At 42.8% G+C, this 25,504-nt stretch overlaps 1 protein-coding gene across 1 annotated transcript in view; it reads right to left on the bottom strand.

The window, feature by feature from the left end:
- The window catches only part of chl1b (cell adhesion molecule L1-like b), a 689,058-nt gene that overhangs the window by 236,697 nt on the left and 426,857 nt on the right, over positions 1-25,504 (bottom strand). The window contains exon 20 of the mRNA XM_068052302.1: positions 22,415-22,530. Within this exon, the coding sequence (XP_067908403.1) occupies positions 22,415-22,530 (116 nt within the window). The remainder of the gene's footprint in view (positions 1-22,414; positions 22,531-25,504) is intronic.

Genomic DNA, 25,504 nt, shown 5'->3' with positions numbered 1-25,504 from the left:
GGGAGATTAAATAACAAAGCTGTCCTGGAACAAGGGCAAAGAGTGTGTTAATGCTTGTGGTGAAAGACAAAGCATTAGTCCAGAGAGAGTGTTAATAGCAGAATAATGAATAGCTCTGACTACATGAAAAGCAGGCACCTGGTTAAAAAATAAAATATTAAAAAAAGGCCAGTCATACTCTGATGTCATTGAACTCAATGTTCATTCCGCAAGGCTGTAGAGTGCCTAATCGAAAGATCAGGTGCTGCTCCTCGAGCTTGCATTGATGTTCACTGGGCCAAAGACAGAAATGTTGGCATGAGAGCAGGGGGAGTGTTGAAATGGCAAGCAATCAGAAGCTCGGGGTCACGCTTTCGGACAGAGCGGAGGTGTTCCGCAAAGCGGTCACCCAACCTGTGCTTGGTCTCCCCAGTGTAGAGCAGACCACATTGTGAGCAGCGAATACAGTATAGTACATTGAAAGATGTGCAAGTAAATCGCTGCCTCACCTGGAAGGAGTGTTTGGGCCTTGGATAGTGAGGAGCGAGGAGGTGAAAGGGCAGGTATTACACCTCCTATAATTGAATGGGAAGGTGTCTTGGGAAGGGGACGAGGTTTCGGAGGAAATGGAAGAGTGGACCAGGGTGTCGCAGAGGGAACGATCCCTTTGGAATGCTGACAGGGGAGGGGAGGGGAAGATGCGTTTGGTGGTGGCATCACGCTTGAGGTGGCGGAAATGGCGGAGGATGATCCTCTGGATGTGGAGGCTGGTGGGGTGGAAAGTGAGGACAAGGGGAACCCTGTCGCAGTTCTGGGAAGGAGGGAAAAAGGTGAGGGCAGAAGTGCCGGAAATGGGCCAGATACGGTTGAAGGCCATGTCAATCATAGTGGGGGGGAATCCTCAGTTGGAGAAAAAAGACATTTCAGAAGCGCTGTTGTGGAAGGTTAGTCCAGGTAGCTGTGGGAGTCAGTGGGCTTATACTGATTATAATACTTTTGTATTCAATTCCCCTTGCAATAAACAATAACATTCTATTAGCTTTCCTAATTACTTGCTGCACCTGCATACTAACCTTTTGTGATTCATGCACTAGAATACTCAGATACCTCTGCATCTCAGAGCTCTGAAATCTCTCACCATTTAGATAATATGCTTCTTTTTTATTCTTACTGCCAAAATGGACAATTTCACATTTTCCCACATTATACTCCATTTGCCAGGTCTTTGCCCACTCACTTAACCTATCTATATCCCTTTGTAGCCTCCTTATGTCCTCTTCACAACTTATTTTCCTGCCTATCTTTGTGTCTTTAGCAAATTTAGCAACCATACCTTCAGTCCCTTCATCCAAGTCATTTATTTAAATTGTAAATAGTTGAGGACCCAACACTTATCCCTGTGGCACACCTCTCGTTACATCTTGCCAACCAGAAAATGGTACATTTATGTCAACTCTCTGTTTCCTGTTCGCCAGCCAATCCTCTATCCATGCCGATATGTTACCCCCTGCACCATGAGTTTTTATTTTCCGCAATAACCTTTGATGTGGTACGTTATCAAATGCCTTCTGGAAATCTAAGTACAGTACATCCACCTTTATCCCCCTTTATCCACAGCACATGTTACTTCTTCAAAGAATTCCAATAAATTGGTTCAACATGATTTCCCTTTCACAAAACCATGCTGACTCTGCCTGATTATCTTGAACTTTTCATGTCTTTAATAATAGCTTCTAACATTTATCTAAAACAGATGTTAAGCTAACTGACCTGTAGCTTCCTGCTTTCTGTCTCCCTCCCTTTTTGAATAAAGGAGTTCAATTTGCTATTTTCTAATCTAATGGAACCTTCCCCGAATCTACGGAATTTTGAAAAACTAAAACCAACGCATCAGCTATCTCACTAGCCACTTCTTTTAGGACTCTCGGATGAAGTCCATCAGGACTGGGGACTTGCCAGTCCGCAGCTCCAACAATTTACTCAGAATGGATGGCAGTAGTGAATTTAATATTTGTAGCTTTGCATCTGCACCAAGTATCCCCAGGTGTCAGCTACAGAGACTGCACCCCATGAGGTTACCCTTGACATGTTTTATTGTCTAAATGCAGATGTTACAAGGAAAATGCATGAAGTAAGAAATATATTTTAAAACACTTTGAATCCCAAACAATTACTTTTCTTTCCTGATTTATATAACCATTTAATTGCAAAACCAACTTGTGACAAAACATTAAGTAGGCTCACGAAATACACCTTTTTTTATCAAAGACTGCTAAGTTGGTACCAAGAATAATTTGGATATCTTTGATCTTAGGATCCACGACTATTTTGCAGAGAATAGTTCATTTGGAATGAGCTTAGTATATTGTCACAGGTTCTGATAGAAAAGCAGTTTTGAGTAAAAGCAGGGGTAGTACTTAAATACTGTGATTGTTAAAGATAAAGGCACATGGAGTAGGATATGTGCTCGATTTGAGATTTACAAGCTATTGTGATAATAAGCAATGAGGAAAGGGTCAAACAGGTAACTTGCATTAATGGATAACAGTAGTGCAGTCCGTGCCAATGTTCAAAAATAGATGATAGTGATTCAAGATGAGTTCTAGAGGAAACAAAAAGGCCAACTCTGGGCTGAATTTTATGGGTCCCCCTGTGATGGGCTAGGAAGTGGGGGAGACCCACTCAGAGATGAGATGGGAGATGGGGGGGGCGCGGTTAGAGGGCTGTTAATTTCCTGTGTGCCGTACAATTGTCCCGGGGGTCTCCAAATGGCTGCGGTGGGGTTCTGCCCACCTTTTCTGACCATTGCCGGGAGCCCCGTCAGCGCCACAAAATTCAGCCCACCTTTTCTGCAACACTGTAACAAATTTTCAATTTCCTCAAGTGTGATGGCAGATCCAAATATATGTTCAAAGACTGATGTTACGAGTGCTTCCATTTTTTGTTAAATTTTGAAGATTTGTGGTTTAAAACTGAAAAGGAATCCATGGATTTTTTTTAACATGGGCCATTGTGATGTCTGGACTGGAAACAGTTACTGGAAGGCACCTGTCTTCAAATAATTACCCAGCAGAGGTTGCTTTTGACTTGGGGAAGATGTTTATAGAGAAGTGACAGGTCAAGATTTATAGGGGTCACGAGGCTTGACTCATGACACTGTTTATGATTTTACTTTGTACAGTGAGTTGGGATATGGACAATTGTTTGAAAAGACAGTTGGAGAAAACTTGCCAAGAGAGCAACACCCAGTTCAGTCAGTTCCAGCTATTTGAAAAAGCCTGCCAGTTTTCCACCTCTTCAGAAGCTGCAAAGCAACTGTAAGAAACTGCTGAAACCCCGTTACATCATTTTCCTTGGAAACCCTGCCCAAAATTATCTTCAATGTCGCCCATCAAGAACTGTTCGAGGAAGATCCCAGTGGCAGCCGTCTATATGTATTTGGGACACCAAACCAAAAAGGACTTCTGACATCTTTTCATATTTATTCTTTTTTTCTTCAAGAATTAGCATGAATTTTGGCCAACATATTCTTTTTTTGTGTGTTATTTTTGTATTGGAGCTCTAAAGAGTAAATCTCTTTTTTCAGTTAACCAGTGTGTGTGTGTGTGTGTGTGTGTGTGTGTGTGTGTGTGTGTGTGTGTGTGTGTGTGTGTGTATATATATATATATATATATGGGGGGGGGGGCGGAGTGGCTAAGGTAAAAACTGAACTTTTATATTTCAATCTGTGTGTTTATGCTTTGCTTCATTACTGGTAAGACTTGTTTTATAATAAACAGATAATTTAGTTGTTTATTAAAGAAACCTGGCTGGTGTGTTTTATTCTGGGATAAAAATAGAGTCTATGTATGATTGTATCAGTGAGAAAAAGTTTAAATCTATGTTGTGACCTGCGGAGAAGTGGAACTAGAGTACAAAGTGCACTCCTCCCCACTTCAGTCGTAACAGCGAGCAAAAATATGAATAACATTTTTAAAGTCTGCATAGATTTACTTTTGTGAAAGACCAAAATTATGATGTATTATCAGTACACGTATTATGTATTATAAGAACAGAAACATTATATCTTATAAGTGTTAACCAACAAATCTCCCCCAGTAATACGATGAAATTACTTCCATTTACAAGGCATAAGTCAGGAGTGTGCGGGAATACTCTCCACTTGCCAGGATGGGCGCAGCTCCAACAACACTCAAGAAGCTCGATACCATCCAGGACAAAGCAGCCCACTTGATTGGCACCCCGTCCACAAATATTCACTCCCTCTACCACCGCCGCAGTGTCAGCAGTGTGTACCATCTACAAGATGCACTGCAGCAATGCACCAAGGCTCCTTCCAAACCTGCGACCTTTACCACCTAGAAGGACAAGGGCACGAGATGCATGGGAACACCACCACCTGCAAGTTCCGCTCCATCCTGACTTGGAACTATATCGCCGTTCCTTCACTGTCGCTTGGTCAAAGTCCTGGAACTCCCTTCCTAACAGCACTGTTGGTGTACCTACCTCACATGGACTGCAGCAGTTCGAGAAGAGAGCTCACCACCACCTTCTCAAGGGCAATTAGGGATAGGCAATAAATGCTGGCCTAGCCAGTGATGCTCACACTCCATGAATGATTTTTTTAAAATTACCATTTTCTCTCATTGCAATTCTTCAGCTCAGTACAATATCTCCCACATAAGTCTAGTTTTCGTTTAAAATTCCAATAAATTATAAAAAGTATCCTTTTTTAACAAACATAGGTCATAATGATAGTTCCTGTGTCAGCTGTAAGATGCAGGTGTACTATGTGCTATGCATTATAAATCACATAAATAAATACGTAAAATATATACTATAAGCTAATTTTTAAATACCTATAACTTAAGTGTTTATATACTGCAATGCTTGCTCAGCAAAACATGCTCGGTAATCACAAATATTTGGGACATACCAAGTTTGTTCTGCACACTAATGCAAAACTTTTTCATTGCATTTGTACAGGAAATTGCATTAAACATAAAAACAGCCGCAAGGTTTATAGTCTGTGGGAATGAGTTTGAGTTGAGCAGATTTTTCATCTCAAACGAAATGCATATGAACCAAATATCAATCTTTAGACTGCTTAGTCATTTCCCACCCCCCCCCCCCTCTTTTTCATCTTTCCTCTCTCCCCTCATCACCTCTCTCAAAGGTGTCAACTCGTTTCTGCGGTGTGGTTGCATCGATTCCAGTCACACTCCAATACAGCAACTAAATGGTTATTATTCATGTCTTCAATCAGTGCCACAGTGAGCATCACAAACAAACTCATCACTGTCCCTGCTCAAAACTCATAATGTTCACTTGAACTAGAGGTCACTGGATAGTGATTAGGAGAAAAAACCCTGATCAATTTTCAGCTTCCTAATTCAGATACATCAATGCCAATTATAGCTCATTGAAAGCAATCTCAGCAAAGATCAGCGCAGATCAAAGATCAAGATTGGGATTTCCCAGTAAGTACGGGTCAGCTACTGCTTTGGATAACCTTTCTGGGCCATCTCTGGAGAGATAGCCCATTTTGACTGCCTCATAATTTTAAATGATGCATTGTAACAGGCTCAGGATTTTTTTTTTACAATGTCAACTCAATGTTGAATTGCTAGCATGTGTGTTGGAAATGATCAAATGGAAATTCAGGATCAGCTGCCATTTACATAATTATACACTGATAAGGCAGTAAGTGCAACCATACATAATGGGGAAAGAATAGACGTCTAATGCACGAGGATTAGTCTAACTATTGATGTCAAACTGCAGAGAAATTGTTCATTGGTTGGATTGGTTAACAGACAGGAAGCAAAGATTCGGGATAAATAGGGCATTTTCAAGTTGCCGGGCTGGAACTAGTCAAGGGCTGCAAGGATCAGTGCTGGGGCCTCAGCTATTTACAATCTATATTAATGACTTAAACAAAGTGACAGAGAGTAATTTATCTAAATTTGCTGATGATACAAAGCTAGGTGGAATGCAAGCTGTGAGGAGGACACAAAGAAGCTGCTATAAGAGATAAAGACAGGTTAAATGAGTGGGCAACAAGGTGGTATAATGTGGGGAAGTGTGAGGTTATTCAGAAAAGCAGAATTTTTTTTATAAGTCGTGAAACTTGTAAATGATGATGTTGAGAGTGTACTTGTGCAAGGAACACAGAAAGTTAACATGCAGGTACAGCAAGCAATTAGGAAAGGAAAGGGTATGTTGGCCTTTACTGTAAGGGGATTTCAGTACAAGAATAAAGAGGTATTGCTACAATTGTACAGGGCTTTGGTGAGACCACAGCTGGAGTACTGTGTGCAGTTTTGGTCTCCATATTTAAAGGAAGGATATACTTGCATTGGAGATGGTACATTGAAGGTTCACTAGATTGGTCCCTGGGATCAGAGGGTTGTCCTATGATGAGAGGCTGAGTAAATTGGGTCTATATATTCTGGAATTTAGAAGAATGAGAGGTGATCTCATTTAAACATACAAGATTCTGAGGGGAGTTGTCATGGTAGAAACTGAGAGGTTATTTTCCCTGGCTCGAGAATCTAGAACACGGGGGCAGTCTCAGGATAAGGGGATGATCATTTAGGACTGAGATGAAGGGAAATTTCTTCACTCAAAGCGTTGTGAATCTTTGAAATTCACTACCTCAGAAGATTGTGGATAAACCATCAATGAAAATATTTAAAGATGAGACAGACAGAGGTTTACTCTCTCAGGGAATCGATAGTTATGGGAGCGGGCGCGAAAGTGAAGTTGAGACAGAAGATCAGCCATGATCGTATACGGTCCAATGGCCGTATGGGCTACTCCAGCTCCTATTTCTTAAGTTCTTATGTTCTTAATTCCTGGGGCAGTGTCAAAGCAAATTTCAACTAGTGGACTGTACTTTTGTATATGGGATGATTTCACCTATAAATTTGATTTGAAATGTTTATTTTGTGTTGCCTTTATTTTTGCATTGTAGCCAGGCAGACTCTGTGATGATCAATGACAGAGTGAAGATAAGGAGTGGGATTGTTGGTGAAGGGGGAATGGGGGTTGTGGTTATTTGTATTGCACTCAGATGAGTTCTTCATGGACAGTCTGGTCAGAAAGCAGTCGTACAGATTGCCTCAGCTCTTTCCCTTCCTCCTCCTCATACTCCTGCTCTGGAGGTGCTCGCAGTGTAGCTGGTGGCCGGGGCTATCATCCCATGATGGTGAGGTTGTGCAGCATGCAGTCGACCACCACAAATCTTGACATCTTACTCTGCCAAGAGCTGCAGGACTTCTCCAGAGTGACCCAGACAACAGAAGCATTGTTTCAACACACCAATGGTGTGCTCTATCTCATTGTGTATGGCAGCGTGGCTTCATTGTGTGCACGCAACCAGCAGGGCAGACAAAGGTGATCCAGTAGACGAAGCACACCCGGACCCTCAAAAGGCATTTGACAAGGTGCCACACAAAAGATTAATAGACAAGACAAGGGCCCATGGTGTTGGGGGTAATCCGTTAGCGCGGACAGATGATCGGTCAACAGACAGGAAGCAGAGAGTGAGCACAAGGGGGGCATTTTCAAGTTGGCAGGCAGTGACTAGTGGGGCACTGCAAGGACCAGCGCAGGAGTCCCAGCCATCCACACTCAATATTGATGACTTTGATGAAGAGACAGAGAGTAATGTATCTAATGATGATACAAAGCTCAGTGGAAAGGTAGGCTGCGGGGAGGATATAGAGAGGCTGCAAAGAGATATAGACAGGTTAAGTGAGTGAGCAACAAGATGGCAAATGGAGTATAATGTAGGGAAGTGTGAAGTTTTTCACTTTGGGCGTAAAAATAGAAAAGCAGAATTTTAAAAAAATTTGTGAAACTGGTATGTGTTGATATTCAGAGAGACTTCGGGGTACTCGTATAAGGAACGCACAAAGTTAACATACAGGTGCATGGGTTGCGCACCATAGACATCAGCTACAGAACCATAGAAAAATGTGGTCAGTGGATAGTCTTCGTCATCCAGTAGCCACCCTTTAGTTTGCCATGGTGGCTCAAATGCAGGTATCACAGAGGACTGCTGTAAAATGAAGGCATCATGACTGCTGTCAGGATACTGAGAATTGACTTTCATGATGCTGTGTGTATGGCCACAAACCAGCTGTTCAATAAGTTTATATTTCATCCCTTGTCCTCTCCTTCCCCCGCCCCCGCACAAAATACTCACCTTCTGTACCTGACCTTTCCCCCCACAAAGGTCAGAAACTTTTAACTTTACTGCTTCCCATCACCCCTAGACCAATCAAATAAGTTTGATCCCGCTCCCCCGCTGATAAACTTACCTCTTTCCCTCCTCCCCACAGGTGTTGCGCTTCATTTCTCCGGACAGGGATCTGAAGGCACGTCAGTACTAGCCATCAGGATGAAGATCGCGGCAGCACATCAGGAAGTGATGGGAACATTGTTAATTAAGGTATGTTAATGATATTGAGTATTTAAATTGAAGTCCCGTTGCCGAGTGGCGGGGGAAAACCGCCACGAGGCCTCGTCACCGCCGGCAAGATCGGGAAGGGCCCCCTGCCAGCATCGAGGTCGGTGACGGGCCTCATCCGGGCCAATATTCACGCCCCCAACCCCCCACCATGGTTTCCAACGTCGAGGCCCCTATAAAATCCATCCCATCATTCCTCACTAAGGTTTATGTCAGTGAATTGCATCCTGAACACCTTGGGTGGATACAGCCACCTGCTGAGACCCTTTCTCCTTCTTCTCTTCTTCCCTCTTCCAGTAACTTGTCCTATTCAGTGTGCCCGCTACTCATTCCCCAAGTCATCCTGTATCGCAAGGGGAATGCCTATTAGTGCACCCATGTCTGTGACCAACTAGGTTTGTGCAGAAGCCTTGAAATTAGCAAAAGCTCCTTCAGCATCCGCCACATCACTCCCTGTAGACTTCTGCAACCTTAAATAACTATCAATAATTTGTGGAATTGAAGCAACAGCCTGAAGAAATCAATCAGCTACTAACCTGTAAGCAGTTGATGATCCCTTAAATAGTTCTGGTGGGGGTCCTTCTGCTGCTGAACGCATGTTCAGGTGTGCCAGGTTAAGAGAAGGTGGTAGCTGGAGCGTTGAGCTGCAAAATGGCAGCGCTGGCATCTAATCAATGCTCCACGCTGATTGATGCCATGAGAGGCCTGCTCTGCATACATCCAGCAGACGTCCATTGCACATGCTAACATGCTCCCCAATACAACGGCTGGTACAACTTGCCCCAGGTGTGTTTGTGTGCAGTGAACATCATTCTAGTCCCCAAGTACAAGCCACAGTACCCAAACAAGGCATTCCACTAGTCTCTCTCTCCTTGGTCTTCTCTCTTCCTCTGGATATTGCTCTCTCTTTTTCCACCTCCTCCAAAGATCTCTCTTTTGCTTTCTCTTGTTCCCAGAAGATCTTTGTCACTCTCTCACTCTCTTTGCTCCTCCTTGTATGCGTCTCTCTCCACTGATCTCACTCTCCACTACATACTTTGTCTCTTTCAATCTCTCCTGCACTACTTCTATCCACATATGCCCCCTCCCTCTCTCCCATTTTCTTCCTCCCTCTATTGTCTTCTGTTCTCTGATCTCTCTCTCTTTTTCAAGGTATCTACATGTACATTAGGTTAGCCAAAGGAAAAACTGAAATGAACAAGAAAGGATGCCTAGAGAAAATGTTGAAATATCTGGAACAGTTGAAGATGCGGGAGTGGACAAGGGGGGCTGAAAATAAAAATAAAATGGCAGGGAAGGTGGAAGAACAGTGGACAGGTCAGGACAGCCTGTGGTGCCCTGAAACACTGGAAGTGGGCAGAAAAGTTCATGAGCCCAGTGAAGACAGGAGTACGTGGAAATGCCGAAGGCATGCAGGAGATTAAGTAAATTTTAAAAGAGGAATAGATATTAGAGGTGCAACAGCAGCACCTCATACTGGGAAAACTGAAAGCTAAGTAGGATTATAAGTACATTGCTTTTTGTTTTATAGGTTAAAATTAATATCCAAGCACAACACCTACTGTTGGCACATTGTCCTGTCCAGAAATAGTCAATAATCAAAAATTGCAACACTGAAAGGAAGGTTAATATGAAGAGGAAATGCTGTCTATGCAAAACATTTAATATATTATAAATAGATATTATGTATGCAGAAAGGTAGACAATCTTCTTCACACTCCTGAATCTTTTTTTTTCTTTCCTCCAGCTCATTTTATTTTAATTTTCTTATTGAGATAGACTTCAGTTCATGGAGAATAGTAACATGAGGTCTGTTGCTTTGGCATTGGGCCTAGCCTCAAAAGAATAATGAATAAACCATGTGTAGCATCATGCTTAAAAAGTGAAGCATACCCAAAGTTCTTACACCAAGTAGCTTTTTTGGGTTCAGCATCTCAGAACATTTCTGTAGATAAGCCCTCACCAACTATGATTCAAAGTGTGCTGCTTTCAGTCATTAGAAATGACTTTCTAAGCCATTTGCACTGAGTGCTCAAACAGAAAACCTCATCACTGTATTTCAGCTTACTGATTATACTGTGTACCCTCACGTGATGTCCATCAACTTGGGAAGGTAGCACAATAAACACTCCCCTAGACTGCAGTTGGATTATAAATGGACTGATCTATTAACCAATAAATAGATGAGTGAGACGCAATTGTTCATTAACATACTGCAAATTTACAGTAGTTGCAGGTTTAGTTAACGAAAACTAACCAAAATGCACTAAAATGCAATTTAAACTGGACTTCCATAATGAAATTACGTGGCAGGCTGTTGGTGACTATGCATGGAATCTCTCTGGCCTATCCATGATGCCTTTCATTGGACTAAGCAGGTAGATTAAAACAACTGAGAATTATATTTCAAAAGTCTCTGGGATAAAATAAATTGTATATTTGCATCTCCAAAAAAGTTGCCAGTCAAACATATATAATGAAAAAACCTTAAGATATAATTAAATGGTTTGGCCTCTCAGTTAAGGGCAGCACAGTGGCGCAGTGGTTAGCACTGCAGCCTCACAGCTCCAGCGACCCGGGTTCGATTCCGGGTACTGCCTGTGTGGAGTTTACAAGTTCTCCCTGTGTCTGCGTGGGTTTCCTCCGGGTGCTCCGGTTTTTTCCTCCCACAAGCCAAAAGACCTGCAGGTTGATAGGTAAATTGGCCATTATAAATTGTCACTAGTATAGGTAGGTGGTAGGGAAATATAGGGACAGGTAGGGATGTTTGGTAGGAATATGGGATTAGTGTAGGATTAGTATAAATGGGTGGTTGATGTTCGGCACAGACTCGGTGGGCCGAAGGGCCTGTTTCAGTGCTGTATTTCTAATCTAATCTTACCTGGATCAGATCTGACATCAGTTTGGGCACATGTGTAACAAAACAAGCTGGGCCATCTTCTTTAAATGAACCAAGCTTTGAATCCAATATGTACCATGAAAGAAAGAGACCACTACCCTCAAGCATCAGACACAAAAGGCTTCATCTTTGTTGTAATCATATTAAGCAATATATAGTTTTGCATTGTTACAGAGGCATGGAGCTTCAAATGAGAAATAGAATCACAGAATAGTTACAGCACAGAGGAGGCCATTTGGCTCCACATGTCCGTGGTGGCTCTCTGGAAGAACAACTCACCTGGTCCCACTCCCCTGCCTTCCCTGCAGCCATGCAAATTTTTTCACTTTAGATAATGTTACGACCTGGTGAGAAAGTGGTCTAGGGTTCCCTTTCAGCCTTCACCTGGTCTTACTGTAACAGGGTTTTATTTTTAAACACACTGTGTTTTTAGTTCCCCCTTGATGAATCCTTGTTCACCACTTTCCCATTATAAGGCAAAGAAACAGGCTTTCTTAGATTTAAAGAAGAAAAATTGAAATTTATTAAACTTAAACCTAAACTCTAATTCAGTTAACGCCTGTGGATACATGACGCGACCATGCTAGCATGAATATGCGATACACACATGCAAATAGAGACAGAAAAGAGCAGAAGAAAAATAAAGTGGAAGAGTTAGAGGCAATATCTGAAGAGTTTTTGTTTTGGTTCTTCGAGCTCACTGTAGTGTCCTTGATTGTAGGTAGATCCTGCTTTTTGTTGGGGCCGAGTATTCAGGGAGAGGGGAGCAGACTGACAGACAGGAGGTCTTCTTTAGTCCAAGAACATTCTGCTTTCTGTAGGTTCTCAGTTCAAACTGTACAATTCAGAAACCCCCAGGTTGCCAAGCAGGTCAGTTATGTGACTAACTGGTCTGGCCATGTCTTGGCTTTGTGTATTGTATCATCTTAGCAGGGAATGGAATGTGCTTCCCTGCCTTCAATGTTGGTTAGTATGTAAATGTTTTTTTCCAGACAAGGTCTGGCAGTCCTTGTAACAGGCTTTCTCTTCTTCCCAGCAGCAATTTGAAATTAAAGTCCATGTGGCAAAATTAATATGCCTCATTCTTGGCAGGTGGGGGCCTGCATGACAATAATTATCCAATTTTCTTTTGAAGGCCTTGATAGAATCTGCCACCAGCACACTCTCAGGCAGTATGTTCCAGATCCTAAACATGTGCTGGGTAAAAAAGATTTTCCTCATACAACTGTTGCTGCTTTTGTCAATCACAAATCAGTGTCCTTTGGTTCTTGACCCTTCCACCATTGGGAATGGGTTCTCCCTATCTACTCTTCCAGACCCCTCATGATTTTGAACATCTCTATCAAATCTCCTCTTGATCTTCTCTTCTCCAAAGAGAACAGCTCCAGTTTCTCCAATCTATCCACATAGCTGACGTTCTTCATCCCTGGAGCCATTCTTGTGACAATATATGTTACTTCATTTAGGTATGCACACCACTATGTAACAAATGAACTCTTATTAAGTACCTGCTAATTGCTATTACAGGGCTATCAAAACTAAATCATTGTTGAATTTACATAGGTTTGTCTTAGCAAAATGAAATATTCCAATGTTTATGCCGATTTTTCTCCATAGCTATTTATTAGCTTATATTTTCCTTTAGATGCTGCATAAATGCATTTACTTTTTATATAGCAATCATTAATGTGTGTAAAAGCCACTGCAATGTAAAAGCTGGTTTCAAAAAAACAGAAATTAAGGTGTTTGTTTTTTTGTGAACTATAGTCTGGAACAATGGTGTGATTTTTAACTTGCAAGAACATGTGGGTTTGGGAGATGGTGGGGAGTATTACGTGTGCAAATTGATGGTGTGGCAGGAAGCTGGCTCCAACCTGGTGACTTCTGGATTAAATGGCAATGCGTTAAATTGCATGTGAGGAACTTCCCTCAGGAGAGGTGGGTCATTAATTTCAATATGATTAATGCTCAATTGGAGTAATATTAACATGCTTTTTGGAATTTAACTGTGGGTGCATGGATTTCCTGGGCTTCCTGGAACTAACCAGTGAAAGCAAGGCGACAACACAGCAGCAATTATGGGGGCTGAAGGCAGGGAAACATGTTCATAAGTAATGAAACCTCACAGCTGATTCTCACCTGATATTGTGACTTTGCTCACTGTACTTGTGCTGAGAGGTTATTTTTACAATGTTGGAGGCAACGTTCACAAATATGAATGTTACTTCAACAACAACTTTGAAAGTTTGTATGTCTAATCTCCACTTTGGAACTGTGATCTATCAGGTAAATACAGGTGCCACTTTTGCTGTTTTACTTTGGATCTCTGATGAGGACCAAGATGACCAGCAGCTTCAACACCACCAGCAGCAGCAGGAGCAGCACCAATAACAGCAGCCTGCTCCTCACAGACCTCCCACTCCACTGGAGACATGGGATGAGCAGAAAAATTCACATTGCAGGAGATCATACGCACAACACAGGTAAAGAATAAGCTTCCTTGACATGTCAGTACACCAGTGTCTCAGGAGGTTCAGAGTATCACGTCAGGTGGTGGCAGACTTTTGCAGCCTGGCAGAACCAGTCCTGCTGCCAAGTGGATCTGGTGGCCATGCTGCCAAGGTAACCACCACCCTCAACTTCTTTGCCTCTGACACCTTCTAGTGTTCTGCAGAATACATCTGCAGGATCTCTTAGTCGGTGGCACACAAGTGCATAAGACAAGTGGCTGATGGTGTGTTTGCCAGGGCAGGTAATTATGCCAACATTGCCACGAGTGATGGCAGTTAGAGTGAGGGGGTATTTGGGTTTGCAGCTCTGGCGGGCTTTCCACAGGTGCAGGGTATCATCGACTGCATGTGCTTGGCAATTAATGCATCCAGAGATCACCCAGGAATGTTCGTCAACTGCAGGGGCTTCCACTCCATCAATGTGCAGCTGGTATGCAATCATAAAATGATCCTTATGCAGGCGTGCACAAGATTCCCAGCAGGTGCCAATGATGCTTTCATCCTGTGGCAATCCATCCTCCCTGATCTCTTCTTACTTCAAAGCAGACTTGCCGGCTGACTGCTTAAAACATGGCTGATGACACCCATGAGGAACCAAACTGATGTGGCCAATGAGCTATACAATGAAAGCCCTCTGTCAATCATATGACAGATGTGTCATTAAGCAAGCAATGCGCATGCTGAAGATGTATTTCAGGTGCCTGGACAGATCTGAAGGCACCTGCTATATATTTGGTTCTTTATGCTGCCACTGTATGGGGTCTATCCAGAGATATTATTAGACTGTATTGTTTAAACATTAATCTTTATTGTATCGTAACTATATACACTCCACACTAGCCTCTGTGCCTCCTTCAAAAGCTACACTGTAGCTGTTGTTCAGTCTCTCCCACATGATCTCTTACCTCATCATGATGGGAGGTAATCTTTACATTCTCTCAAGAGTAATCCTTTGATACCCTTATACATCTCCCCCGAAGTCTTTATCCCAATATATATTTACATACATTCATTTTTTTTATTTACATACTACCCCATCTCCCCCCAAGTCTCTGACTTCATGGATTCAACCTATCAGGAGGTTTCACAACTCTCTCTGATTTTGTTGTCATCAGATGGGGAAGATTAGTAGTCTTTCTCTGATCCCTTGTGTCTTGACTTTGATGGCCTTCATTGAGGTTTGTAGTATTCCGTTTTTTTTTCCAGTTCATCATCAAAGTCGTCTAAATGTATGGCCAATTGACATCTTTGATGTAAAGGAATGAGATTCCTTCTATTTCTCCAGAGAGTATCTTCTTGAGTTCACAATAGATAAGATCGTTGTTGATTCTTTTCTTTCTGGAGAATTACCCCTTCTCTATTTTGGTCTCATACCCATACCTTTTGCCCTTCTGACAACTTTGGTAGGTTTCTTGTACGGTATCTTCTGTTATAATTATGGGTCTGTTTGTTCTGATACAACTTTTCTTTGTCTTGTACTTTCTGATAATTCTTGCTTTGCAATCCTGGAAGTAATTTCTTGGGTAGAATTGGAAGTTTTATTCGAAGTGATCTTCCCATTAAGAGTTCTAATGGTGCTAATCCGCACATTAATGGAATAGTTCTGTATGTCAGTAGTGCTAATTGGAAATCTTGATTTTTCATCAACGTAGTTTTAATGGTTCTGACTGCTCGCTCAGCTTCTCCATTTGATTGTAGATACTTAGGAGAGCTTGTTAGGTGAACAAATCCACATTCTTCCACAAAGTGCGTGAAATAATTGTTTGCAAATTGTGGTCCATTATCAGATACTATCTGATTAGGCAAGAAGTGTTGCGAAAACTTCTTGTTGTGTACATTGCTTAACTTCAATCCATCTTGACAAGTAATCAACTACAATTAGATAGGATCGTCTCTCAAAGAAAAATAAATCCATCACCAACCGTTCCCATGGTCTAGTTGGGAATTAAGTCAGAATTAGAGGTTTTCTTTGATCTTGTCTGTGTACCTTACAAATCTGTTGGACTTGCTTCTTCCCAAGTTCTCTGTCCATGTAGCATTCCTGTGGGAACTTGTTGCATTTCTCTTTCTCGTTCTGGTAGTCTTTGAGTGGCATGGCGGCCTGTGCTGTGTCTCTCCGCATTGTACAGGCTGTCAGGCAGAATCCAGACTCTCTGTAATGCTCAGGTCAGGTTGGGGGGCTCTCCCTCTGTCCTGGCTCCTGGATTCTTGTTGTTTAATCTCTTCAAATTTCTCTATCAGATGAAGGTCAATACAAGCTCTTCTACTTAAGAGTGAGAACTCCTGACTGCTTAGGACATACAGTGTTTCTGATATCTCCTTTCCCTTATATTGAAGCATCACTTGTAACTTCCCCTTTACTTCAACTACACCACCACCTGGGCCATGTAACTGAGTTTCAGTTGAGTGTAGAACATGTGTGGAAAGCCAGGGCTCTTTATCTGACAGGGCCATCACACTTGCTCCAGTGTCAAGTTTGAAATTAGTGATATGTCCACGAATATATACGTCTGCTGACCAAAATGGTTGTTTTGGATCATTAATTTCATCCAGAAAATATTTCGATTGGTCTGCTGCAGGAGATTGCGTAACTTCATTTACTTCTCTATTCTTAACTACTTCTCCTTTAGAGCTTGAGGCAATCGAGATTGTATTTTATCACATCTTACTGATATGTCCTATTTTTCTGCAATAAAAGCACTCTGCTCTATTTACGGGACATTGTTCACACCTGTGGTAAGTTTTTGCACCACAGCACTGGCAGGGTTTAAAGGTGTCTTTTGCTCTCCCCCCCTCCCCCCACGGTGTACCTTTTTTCCTGGTGCCTCTTGTTCAGCCCTCTGGGGAAGGAACTGAACAGTTACAGGAGGTTTCTTGTAGCAAGGTCTTTTCTCACCTCACAGGATTGGTCTGTTATTGCTGCACAAATTGAATTAGGAATCACAAGCTTTTAATACTTGGTCAAATTTGGCTGATGTTTCATCAATACGTTGTCTTGGTATTATATCATCAGCTACAGCACCAATTAAATATAATAATGTATTCACTTGCTCTGTTTCAGACTTGATGTCCAATTTCAATATAATTCTGTATCTGAGGAACCTTTTCCTCCAGAGTACCTAGTTTTGAGTGTGATTGGATCCCTCATGACTTGAAACTCTCTGGCAGTCCCAAATTTTGATCTATTTTTTATAGACTTTAAGAAACTCTTTTTTTGCAGGCTAACTTGCTTTGATTGAGTATAGCAGGTGCTTGACAGTGTTCCCTGTTTGTTTTTTTTATAGGCTTCTGGTTGGGACTTACTCTTACTTTCAGCAGTTCACTTATATGTTTACATAGCTGCCTATTGGAATTGACAGAGCTGTTCGATAAACAGTTCCAGTTGCTTTTTTTTTTAGCTAGATTTTATTTATTTTGTTCACATTTGACTGCTTTAATAATTTTTTTCTCTTCAGTTTAGCTGTGTTAATAGAGACTCTGCTGTGTTTTGGGTTTTTCGTGCTTATTTTTCTTCACTATTGGACCTTTTTTCAGCTCGCGCACTTTTCAAAGTTTTCCCACTCTTCACCCTCATGTTCAGCCCAAGTAAGGAATTGGGTTTTCCCCAGTTTTTTTTTTCTTTCGCTCTCACATGGAGCTTTTAGAAAATTAATAGTTTAAGCTCTTCAAAGGCTTTTTTTAAAACCAGGATTTCTCAATCGTTGGCATGATGACTCACCCGATCGCTTGCTTTTCAGCCACGCTTCCGTTCTATGGAGCTTCTCTCAGCCTGCTAAGGTTTGTACTTTTTCTCTTTTCAGTGACTTGTTTTAAAATTTCTTCTCTTCTGGCAGAAGCATGATAGTTGCTTCAAGTTTTCTCTTCTGGGTGCAGGATTTCGATCCCAGCACTGTTCACCATGGCACATATTTGGTTTTGTATGCTGCCAGAGTCTAGCCAGAGGTTCATAGACTGTATTGTTTAAACATTAATCTTTATTGTATCGTAACTATTTACACTCCACACTAGCCTGTGGATCTCCTTCAAAAGCCACACAATAACTGTTCTTGAGTCTCTCCCACATGATTTCTTACCTCATCATGGTGGGTGGTAATATTTACATTCTTTCAAGATTAACCCTTTGATACCCTTATACTGCAGCACCCTTCAATTAATAACAGCCAGAGTCTACAGAATGGTTGTGGTGTGCTGCACACTGTGCAGTGGTACATAGCAGCAAGGTTTGGATCTGCAGGAGAAACAAAGCTCAGTGCAAGGGCATCTTCAGATAATTACAAGCAGGAGCAGGCAGAATATGATATGGCCCAATGACCAGCAGCAGTGCATATTGCTGCCCGGGATATCCTCATTTACTTAGTTTCCACCAGTCCACCTATCTGACAATCACATGTAAAAGCCATTCCCCTCACCAGCTCCACTTCCCTCAACACAAAGCAGTCCTGCCGACAACCAAGCATCCCTTTCACAGTTCCCCCATTTCTCAGCATCAATTCATGTCTTACCATTCCTCACAAGTGAAAAGGCCACTTGCCAGGCAGCAACCAAAAATAGGCAACACAGGAAACTGGTGGAAACAAATAATATTAGTGTGGCTCAAAAATGAAATGGAAACTTAACGTTCTAACATTGTGTAATACATCCATGTGCACACCTTTGTACAACTACAAATCTTTACTCTTCCTCTTCCTACCACTTCCATGTGGCAGAACTCCCGCGGCTTTAGCAGAGGTGGAGGCAGGCTGCTCAGATCCCTGCTCTGACTGCTGATCTGTTCTTGGCTGATGTCCGCTGGGTTTTGGAGCCTGTGAGCATCCCACCAAAGACTGTTCCACCTACAATTTTCAAGGCCAGACTGCCATCCAGACGGAAGGCAACATGAAGGGTAATGAATAGGGAGGAGCAACAGATGAGAAGTGGAAGTGCTTTGAGCCGACACCTTACTTGCATCTCCCCTTTCGCCATCATCCCTCTATTGATTATCTGGCCTTGGCCAGCTGGAGCCCTCTCACCTGCCCCCCGCCCCAGTGCAATTCTACAGTGCCAGGACAATTAACAGCCCAGTGGGGGTATTTCCATCCCTTTAAAGATTGGGATCCTGCCTCCAAGAGCTGCCAATCAATCAGAGGGCTGGCAGCTCAGTAGTATCGGCACCGCCACCGGGACTGGTGGCCACTGCCAGTACTGCAAAAGGCCTTGGACCCAGGCCCAGCACTGTAACCTGGATCTAAGGTGTGTGCAGTGGGGTCTCTGGGACCAGACTGGCAGGCCCCGATGAGGGGGTGAGGAGGAGAGGGTGGTTGTTTAGTGCAACGGGGAGGGTGGTTCACGAGGTACAGGTTTTCCCAACCTCCGCGGGCCACAGATTACGCACGGAGGAGGGACTCCCCCACAAACCCTCGGTTTACCTGGCGACCTCCCCGTGTGGTGGAGGCACCGCGTCCCCCTCCCCCCCCCTCCACCACTCGTTAAATCCCAGCAGTGGCAAGAAGAGGCCCTTAAGTGGCTGGTAATAGGCCATCTAAGGGCCTCAACTGGCCTCTGGGCAGGAAGGCGTCTTCTGCCTATCCTGCCCCTGACATAGTTGCCTTGCATTCAATCCAGGAGTGTGACACCATGCTCCTGCTGCTGATCTCCTCTGCGACCTCCAGACATGCCTTCTTGGTTTCACTGGCAAGCTTCTTCCTCCTGTCACTAGGAAGCAGTACCTCCCTGCAGGCCCTTAAAGCCCCAAGAATCATATCGAGGGAGGAGTCACTAAAATGAAGTGCAGCCTTTGAATGTGTGCACGCTGTTCTGCCACGTCGTTGGGCTGGATTTTTGAAGGTTCTCCGATGCCGGGAACGGTGGTGGGAGGGGAATGAAGATAGCAACAGATGAATCCTGCCACTGACCCTGATGCCGGCAGCCCCGTCCCGATTTTGGCGGCGCCAGCGAGGCCTTGTGGTGGCTGCCCCACTGCTCGGCGACGAGACCTGCATTTTAATATGCAAATGGGTACTTAACTTTAATTAATATGCAGGCCGAAGCTATTCTGCCAGCAGGTTGGGATCTTCATTCCGGCGGCCTGCAATGCCGTGCCTTCGAATCCCTGTTTGGGGAAACGAGGCACGACACCTGTGGGGTAGGGGGAGGAGGTGATTTTCTCAGTGCAGGAGCAGGGAGCAGGGTTAAAATGCTTCAGATTGGTCAGGGAGGGTGATGGGAAGGGGTAAAGGACAAAGGTTCCGAACTTTGGGGGGGGAGAGGTCAAATATTCATGATAGGTATTCTTGGGGGAAAAGGGCAGGAATGATGTGTAATGCCAATGTGTGGGGGGGGAGGGGGGGAGAGGTAGGAGAGGGCATGGAAAACTTATTTTATTCATTTGTATAAACTTTAAAGACACTGTTCCTTTAAAATTTAAATGGTCATAGTGGGCTGTAATCCCTTTTAAAATGACGCCGGCGCCTGCACATTGGCGCCGGACGGTATTGCCGGGGACGGCTCACCGCCCCCCCACCCCCCTACTACCACATCATCGGTGGGGAGGGGAGACCGCCCCGGCCATGCTAATGAGCTTCCGCGTCTGGAATCGCGGCGGCTCCGCGACATGGGCCCCATGTGTGCGGGCCGCAAACGTTTCTGCCATTGGCGGCGGGCTTTTAAAATGCAGCCCTTTGAGTTCTGCTCCCAATTTCAGCATCCATCAAATTTCATGTTTGCAATATCTATTTATGTGCTGAAGTTGAAATCAACTCATGCAGGTCCTCATCACGTCAGCAAACCTGGAAATAATATGTTAATGCAGTGACTGGGTTAAAAAGTGTTGCAATTTCTTCCCTAGAGCTACCGGACCTTACCCCGATCTCTGCTCCCAGCATGTCTTCAACTTTGAAATCCAGTTGCATGAGATCCATCAATTTTCTCAATTGAGCATTTGTTTTCTAGCAACTACCAATATAGGACATAATGGGCTGAAATTTATACTTCCACCACCGATGAACAATGGCATCCCACCCGTGCAGGCCACACGTCGCATTGCATTTAAATAGCTGGGGCGGGCTGCTCCCCCCCGCCCCAATGACGTGGAGGGGGTGGACTGGGGACACCCAGCAATGGCATCAGCTGCCTATGTGCAGGCAGCTGACACCATTTTTAAAGGCCTTCGAGCCCTACCATTCAATTAAACTTTTAAAGGAACATTTAAAAAAAATTAAATACATTCATTCTGTTCCTCTCCCACCCCCCACTAACAATTAAATGAATTACTTGACCTCTCCCCCCCGCATGCACTTACCTTGTCCACCTGACCTCCCCCCCCCCCGCAAAGCACATAAAATTTACACTATAAACCTTCCCACCATCCCCTACACCAAGGAAATGACTTTGACCCCACTCCCCCCCCTTCCCTTCCGCCACTGTACTGAGAAATGCACCTGCTCCCCACTCTCCACCAGTGTTCCGCCTCAGTTCCCCAGACGGGGATCCGAAGGCACGGGTGTGCCTGCCACCAGCACAAGGATCGCTCCGGGACAGACGGTGGGAGTGTAACGGTAATTAACTCATTTATTTTAATGAATTTAAATATTTAAATTGGGCTCCCATCACCGAGCCGGTGGGGGGGGGTGGGTGGGGTGCGGCTCCACAATGCCTCTCCGCCGCCAGCAATATCGGGCCGGGCCTTCCTGGCGTCGAGGTCCGTGGCAGACCTCTCCCGGAGGCATTTTCCAGTCCCCCCCCTCCATGACACCTGACGTCGGGGGTTCTGTAAAATTCAGCACAATTTGTCTGTTAATATTTTTCATTGTGTTTTTAAAACCCCACTAATAAACATGTTTCATATGGGGTTGGGGGCCAAGGATGGAATTATTTCAAACTAATCGCAAAATATTTTCCCAGACAGACAAGCCCATCTTCACACTTTGTTGTCTGAGTCAACTCATTTGATGTTTCGCTTTCTGTGGACATCTCTCATGTGATTTCGACTGGTATTCACTTGGAGGCATAGTTATCATCCCAGTACACCACAAACAGATTGGTATCGGTGATGATATTTAGGAACATATTTCAAAATTTGTTTTTCATCCTGGCTTCCTTAGTGTGGAAATACTTCCTCCCCAAACAAATAAAGATGCATATATATCTGCTTCTTGGATAGACATGACAAGAACATTTTCCAGAACAACTACTGACAATTTGTTTGCAGGTTAGAGAGTGCTGAGCTAGCAGAAGTACATTTCACTGGGACTTTAATCCAAGTTTTCCTTCTAGTTCATCAGAGAATAAGGGAGGATGGTTTTTAATGAGAAGAGTGTTGTTCTTTCCGTGACTCCCTTATTTTTGATTTGTAATTAAATGGATCTTGGTCTTACACCATGTCCTGTGCTGTTGAACATGATATCTTACTGTTATTTCACTAACATTAACAATTAGAAAGTCTTACTGTAAAATCCAAGAAGTTTACATATGTACATTCAATATATTCAATAACTAATAAAAATTTATATCTATAATTAAAGTATCATATAAATATCAAGTGAGATCATTCAATAATTCAGAGAAGACTTTACCTTATAACCTTCCAGGTGACCGCGAATTTTCTCTTTTGGTACTTCTGACCAAGTAACCTTAATTAAAGTACTGTTCATAATTTCAACAGCAACGTTCAAAGGTGCAGCTTCAGGAACTGATAAAATAAATAGAGAGGTTTTGTGATTATTTTAATATATTGTAAAATAAGGCAACATTTCTATATATTATCCATTTTATTGTCCTTGTGGTTCTTTAGCAACAGTTTGTACAAATGTATTAAACCCCAGAATCTGAGTTGGAGATTGGTTACAGCACAGAAGGAGGCCAAGAGGCCCATCATATCCATGCTGGCTCCCTGCAAGAGCAACTCACCTCATCCCAGTATTTTAGTAACATTTTATTATTTAACGACAATGTCAGAAAACAATAAATTCATATTGCTTTTGAAATAAAAATTCTTGAAAATAGTTTGCAATGATAGTTGAGACTGAAGTTAAGCAAATAGTAAAGCTTTTATGATTCCAAGACTGTCCTTATTGCTTCAATTTTGTTCAAATACTATGCCACATGGAATTTTAAAGAGAATCTAAGTGTGAGACTTAAATATGTCTGACCTCTGTAACTTAATGTTTATTCATTTTCTGCTAACTACAATTACGTGCTTCATGGGACAAATTACTGCTGTAACTAGCTATTGTCAGGGGTTAAACACAGATTTTCATCAGATTAAGCTCAACTCCCTACGTTCTGCCTTAACTGGCCTTAAAAATATTGTCATGCTAGGCCCCCACCTGCCAAGAATGAGGCAAATTAACGTTGTCATGAACATTGATTTTAAACTGTTACTGGAGTGAAGAAAGGACTTGTTAAACAGATCAGCTATGGCTGGGAAATACATTTGCATATTAACAGACAGTGCTTGGAAGGACAAAGGACTATTCCCTGACACATTCAGCCCACGTTGGACCTTGATCACCAGGTATTGTGTGTCACAGGAGCATGCCAGAGACAGCTAAGGTGATACAATCCAAGTTATGGTCAGACTAGTTAGTACCTGTTTGGCAACCTGGGTTTTTCTGAATTGTACAAACAGTTTGAACTCAGAGTGTCTGTTTGCTCCTGGAGAAGATCGCTCTGTCTGCTCCCATCTCTTTCTCACAAACCTCTGAATCCACTGAAGACACATGAACCCCAAGAGAGAAAAGTCTCCTGCAGTAAACATGGTTTAAGAAGAATACTGGGCCCCAATGAAAAGCAAGATCTACCAACAATCAAGGACTCTACAGCGATCTTGAAGAACCATAACTAAAACTCTTCAGATATTGCCTTAAACTTTTCACTTTATTTTTTCTTCTGCTCTTTTCTGTCCCTATTTGCATTTGTGTATCACATATGAATGCTAGCATGGGCGCATCGTGCATCTATAGGTGATAACCGAATTAGAGTTTAAGTTTAATTAATTTCAACTTTTCTTCTTTAAACCTATGAAAACATGTTTGTGCTGGTTTCTTTGCCTTATAATTGGAAAGCGATGAACAAGCATTCACCAAGAGGGAGCTAAAAACACATTGTGTTTAAATTAATCCCTATTACATTCAGACAAGGTGAAGACTGAAAGAGAACCCGAGACCTCTTGCTCACCAGTTTGTAACAATATAAATTAATAAATGATGCTCAATTCTACAATTGCACAACATGTCACTGAAATTATTTTTAAGAACTTTCCATATGACTTTAAACAAAAGCAAAGAGGGCTCCAGTTGCATTAAAACTGGGCATATTTTGATTGTAACCGAAAGGTTTATTTTTCAGGAAATGCAACTCCAGCATGAAAATATTGTAGTTTGGAATAATTGTAAAATAACATTAAGAGCTTGCTTTAACCGCTGTGTTTTCTTTCCTCACTACACATATAAAAACTTATTCATATTGGTACTGGTCCTGGAAAAATAATCCATTTTGGTTATTTATTGAATATATAGGCTTTTACTGTCGAGGTAATGTTTTCAAGACTGAAGCAATCCTTTGTGCAAGGTCTGGGTTTATAAAAAGATTTTTGATTCTTTAGAATGTATTGATAATAGAAGCAAATTTAAGCTGGCATAGTTCTCTGGGGGCAGGCAGGGTTTTTATTTGAATGGACCCCTGCTGGCATTTTATCTCATGTTTCTTTTATTCTGCAAATCACCCTGATAGAAATGTGATCTTCATGTGACAGACTAAATAGACTAATGCACTACTGGAGTGTGCATGCTTCAAGATACACTTCAGGGGATAGTCACATTTGCAGTCTAATGAACCTTGGTGATGGCTTTTAAACATGTACCGTCCCCTCCTAGTTGGAAATGTGTGTGAAAAATGTCAGCATTTCTTCTCCTGCAGCCTTTTTGAAGCATGAACACACTTAACTACACCAGACATTAGTCATCTGTCATCATAAATATATATGTAAACAATTTTTCAAAAAACTACACATTGATTTTGAATTACGCTGGTTAAATAGTTTATAAATACTGTTGTAAACAGAGGGCTGAATTTTACGTTGGGGGTCATGGCGGGGGTCGTGCCCGGAAAATTCTTCCGAGAGAGGCCCGCCATGACCCCTGATGCCGCATTGGTGGGGTCTCGGTATGTCCCCCCCGACACTCGGCAGCAGGGCCTTCATTTTAATATTAAAATTGATGAAAACACAGAGAAATAAACTTACCTTGTCCTGGCAGCTGTCCCATGCCAATATTCCGGCCGTTGGCTGGAAGTCCCGAGCCTTCGGATCTCCGTTCAGGGATCCATGGCGAGACACTGGTGGGGAGGGGGGTGGATTGAAATTTTCGGGGTGGGGGGGGGGGGGGGGAAATGGGGCAAAATCCTTCTATTGGCAGAGGGGATGGTGAGAAGGGTTGAGGAGCAAAGTTCGGGGGGCAAAGTTGATGATTAGCAAGAAGATGGTTTCCGGTGTGTAAATAACATTAAATGACCATTGGGTGGCCGCGGAGGGGTGGGAGGGGGGGTGGAGAGGGGCCTCAATCTGTTAATAATTTTTCAATTTTAATTTGCCCATAATGTGCCGTTAAAAAGGGCATGAAGCCCTTTAAAAATGGTGCCAGCGCCTGTGTGGTGGCGCCAGACGC

Source organism: Heterodontus francisci, chromosome 19, assembly GCF_036365525.1.
Source record: "Heterodontus francisci isolate sHetFra1 chromosome 19, sHetFra1.hap1, whole genome shotgun sequence".
Lineage (NCBI taxonomy): Eukaryota > Metazoa > Chordata > Chondrichthyes > Heterodontiformes > Heterodontidae > Heterodontus > Heterodontus francisci.
This window is presented reverse-complemented; position numbering and strand designations above follow the sequence as displayed.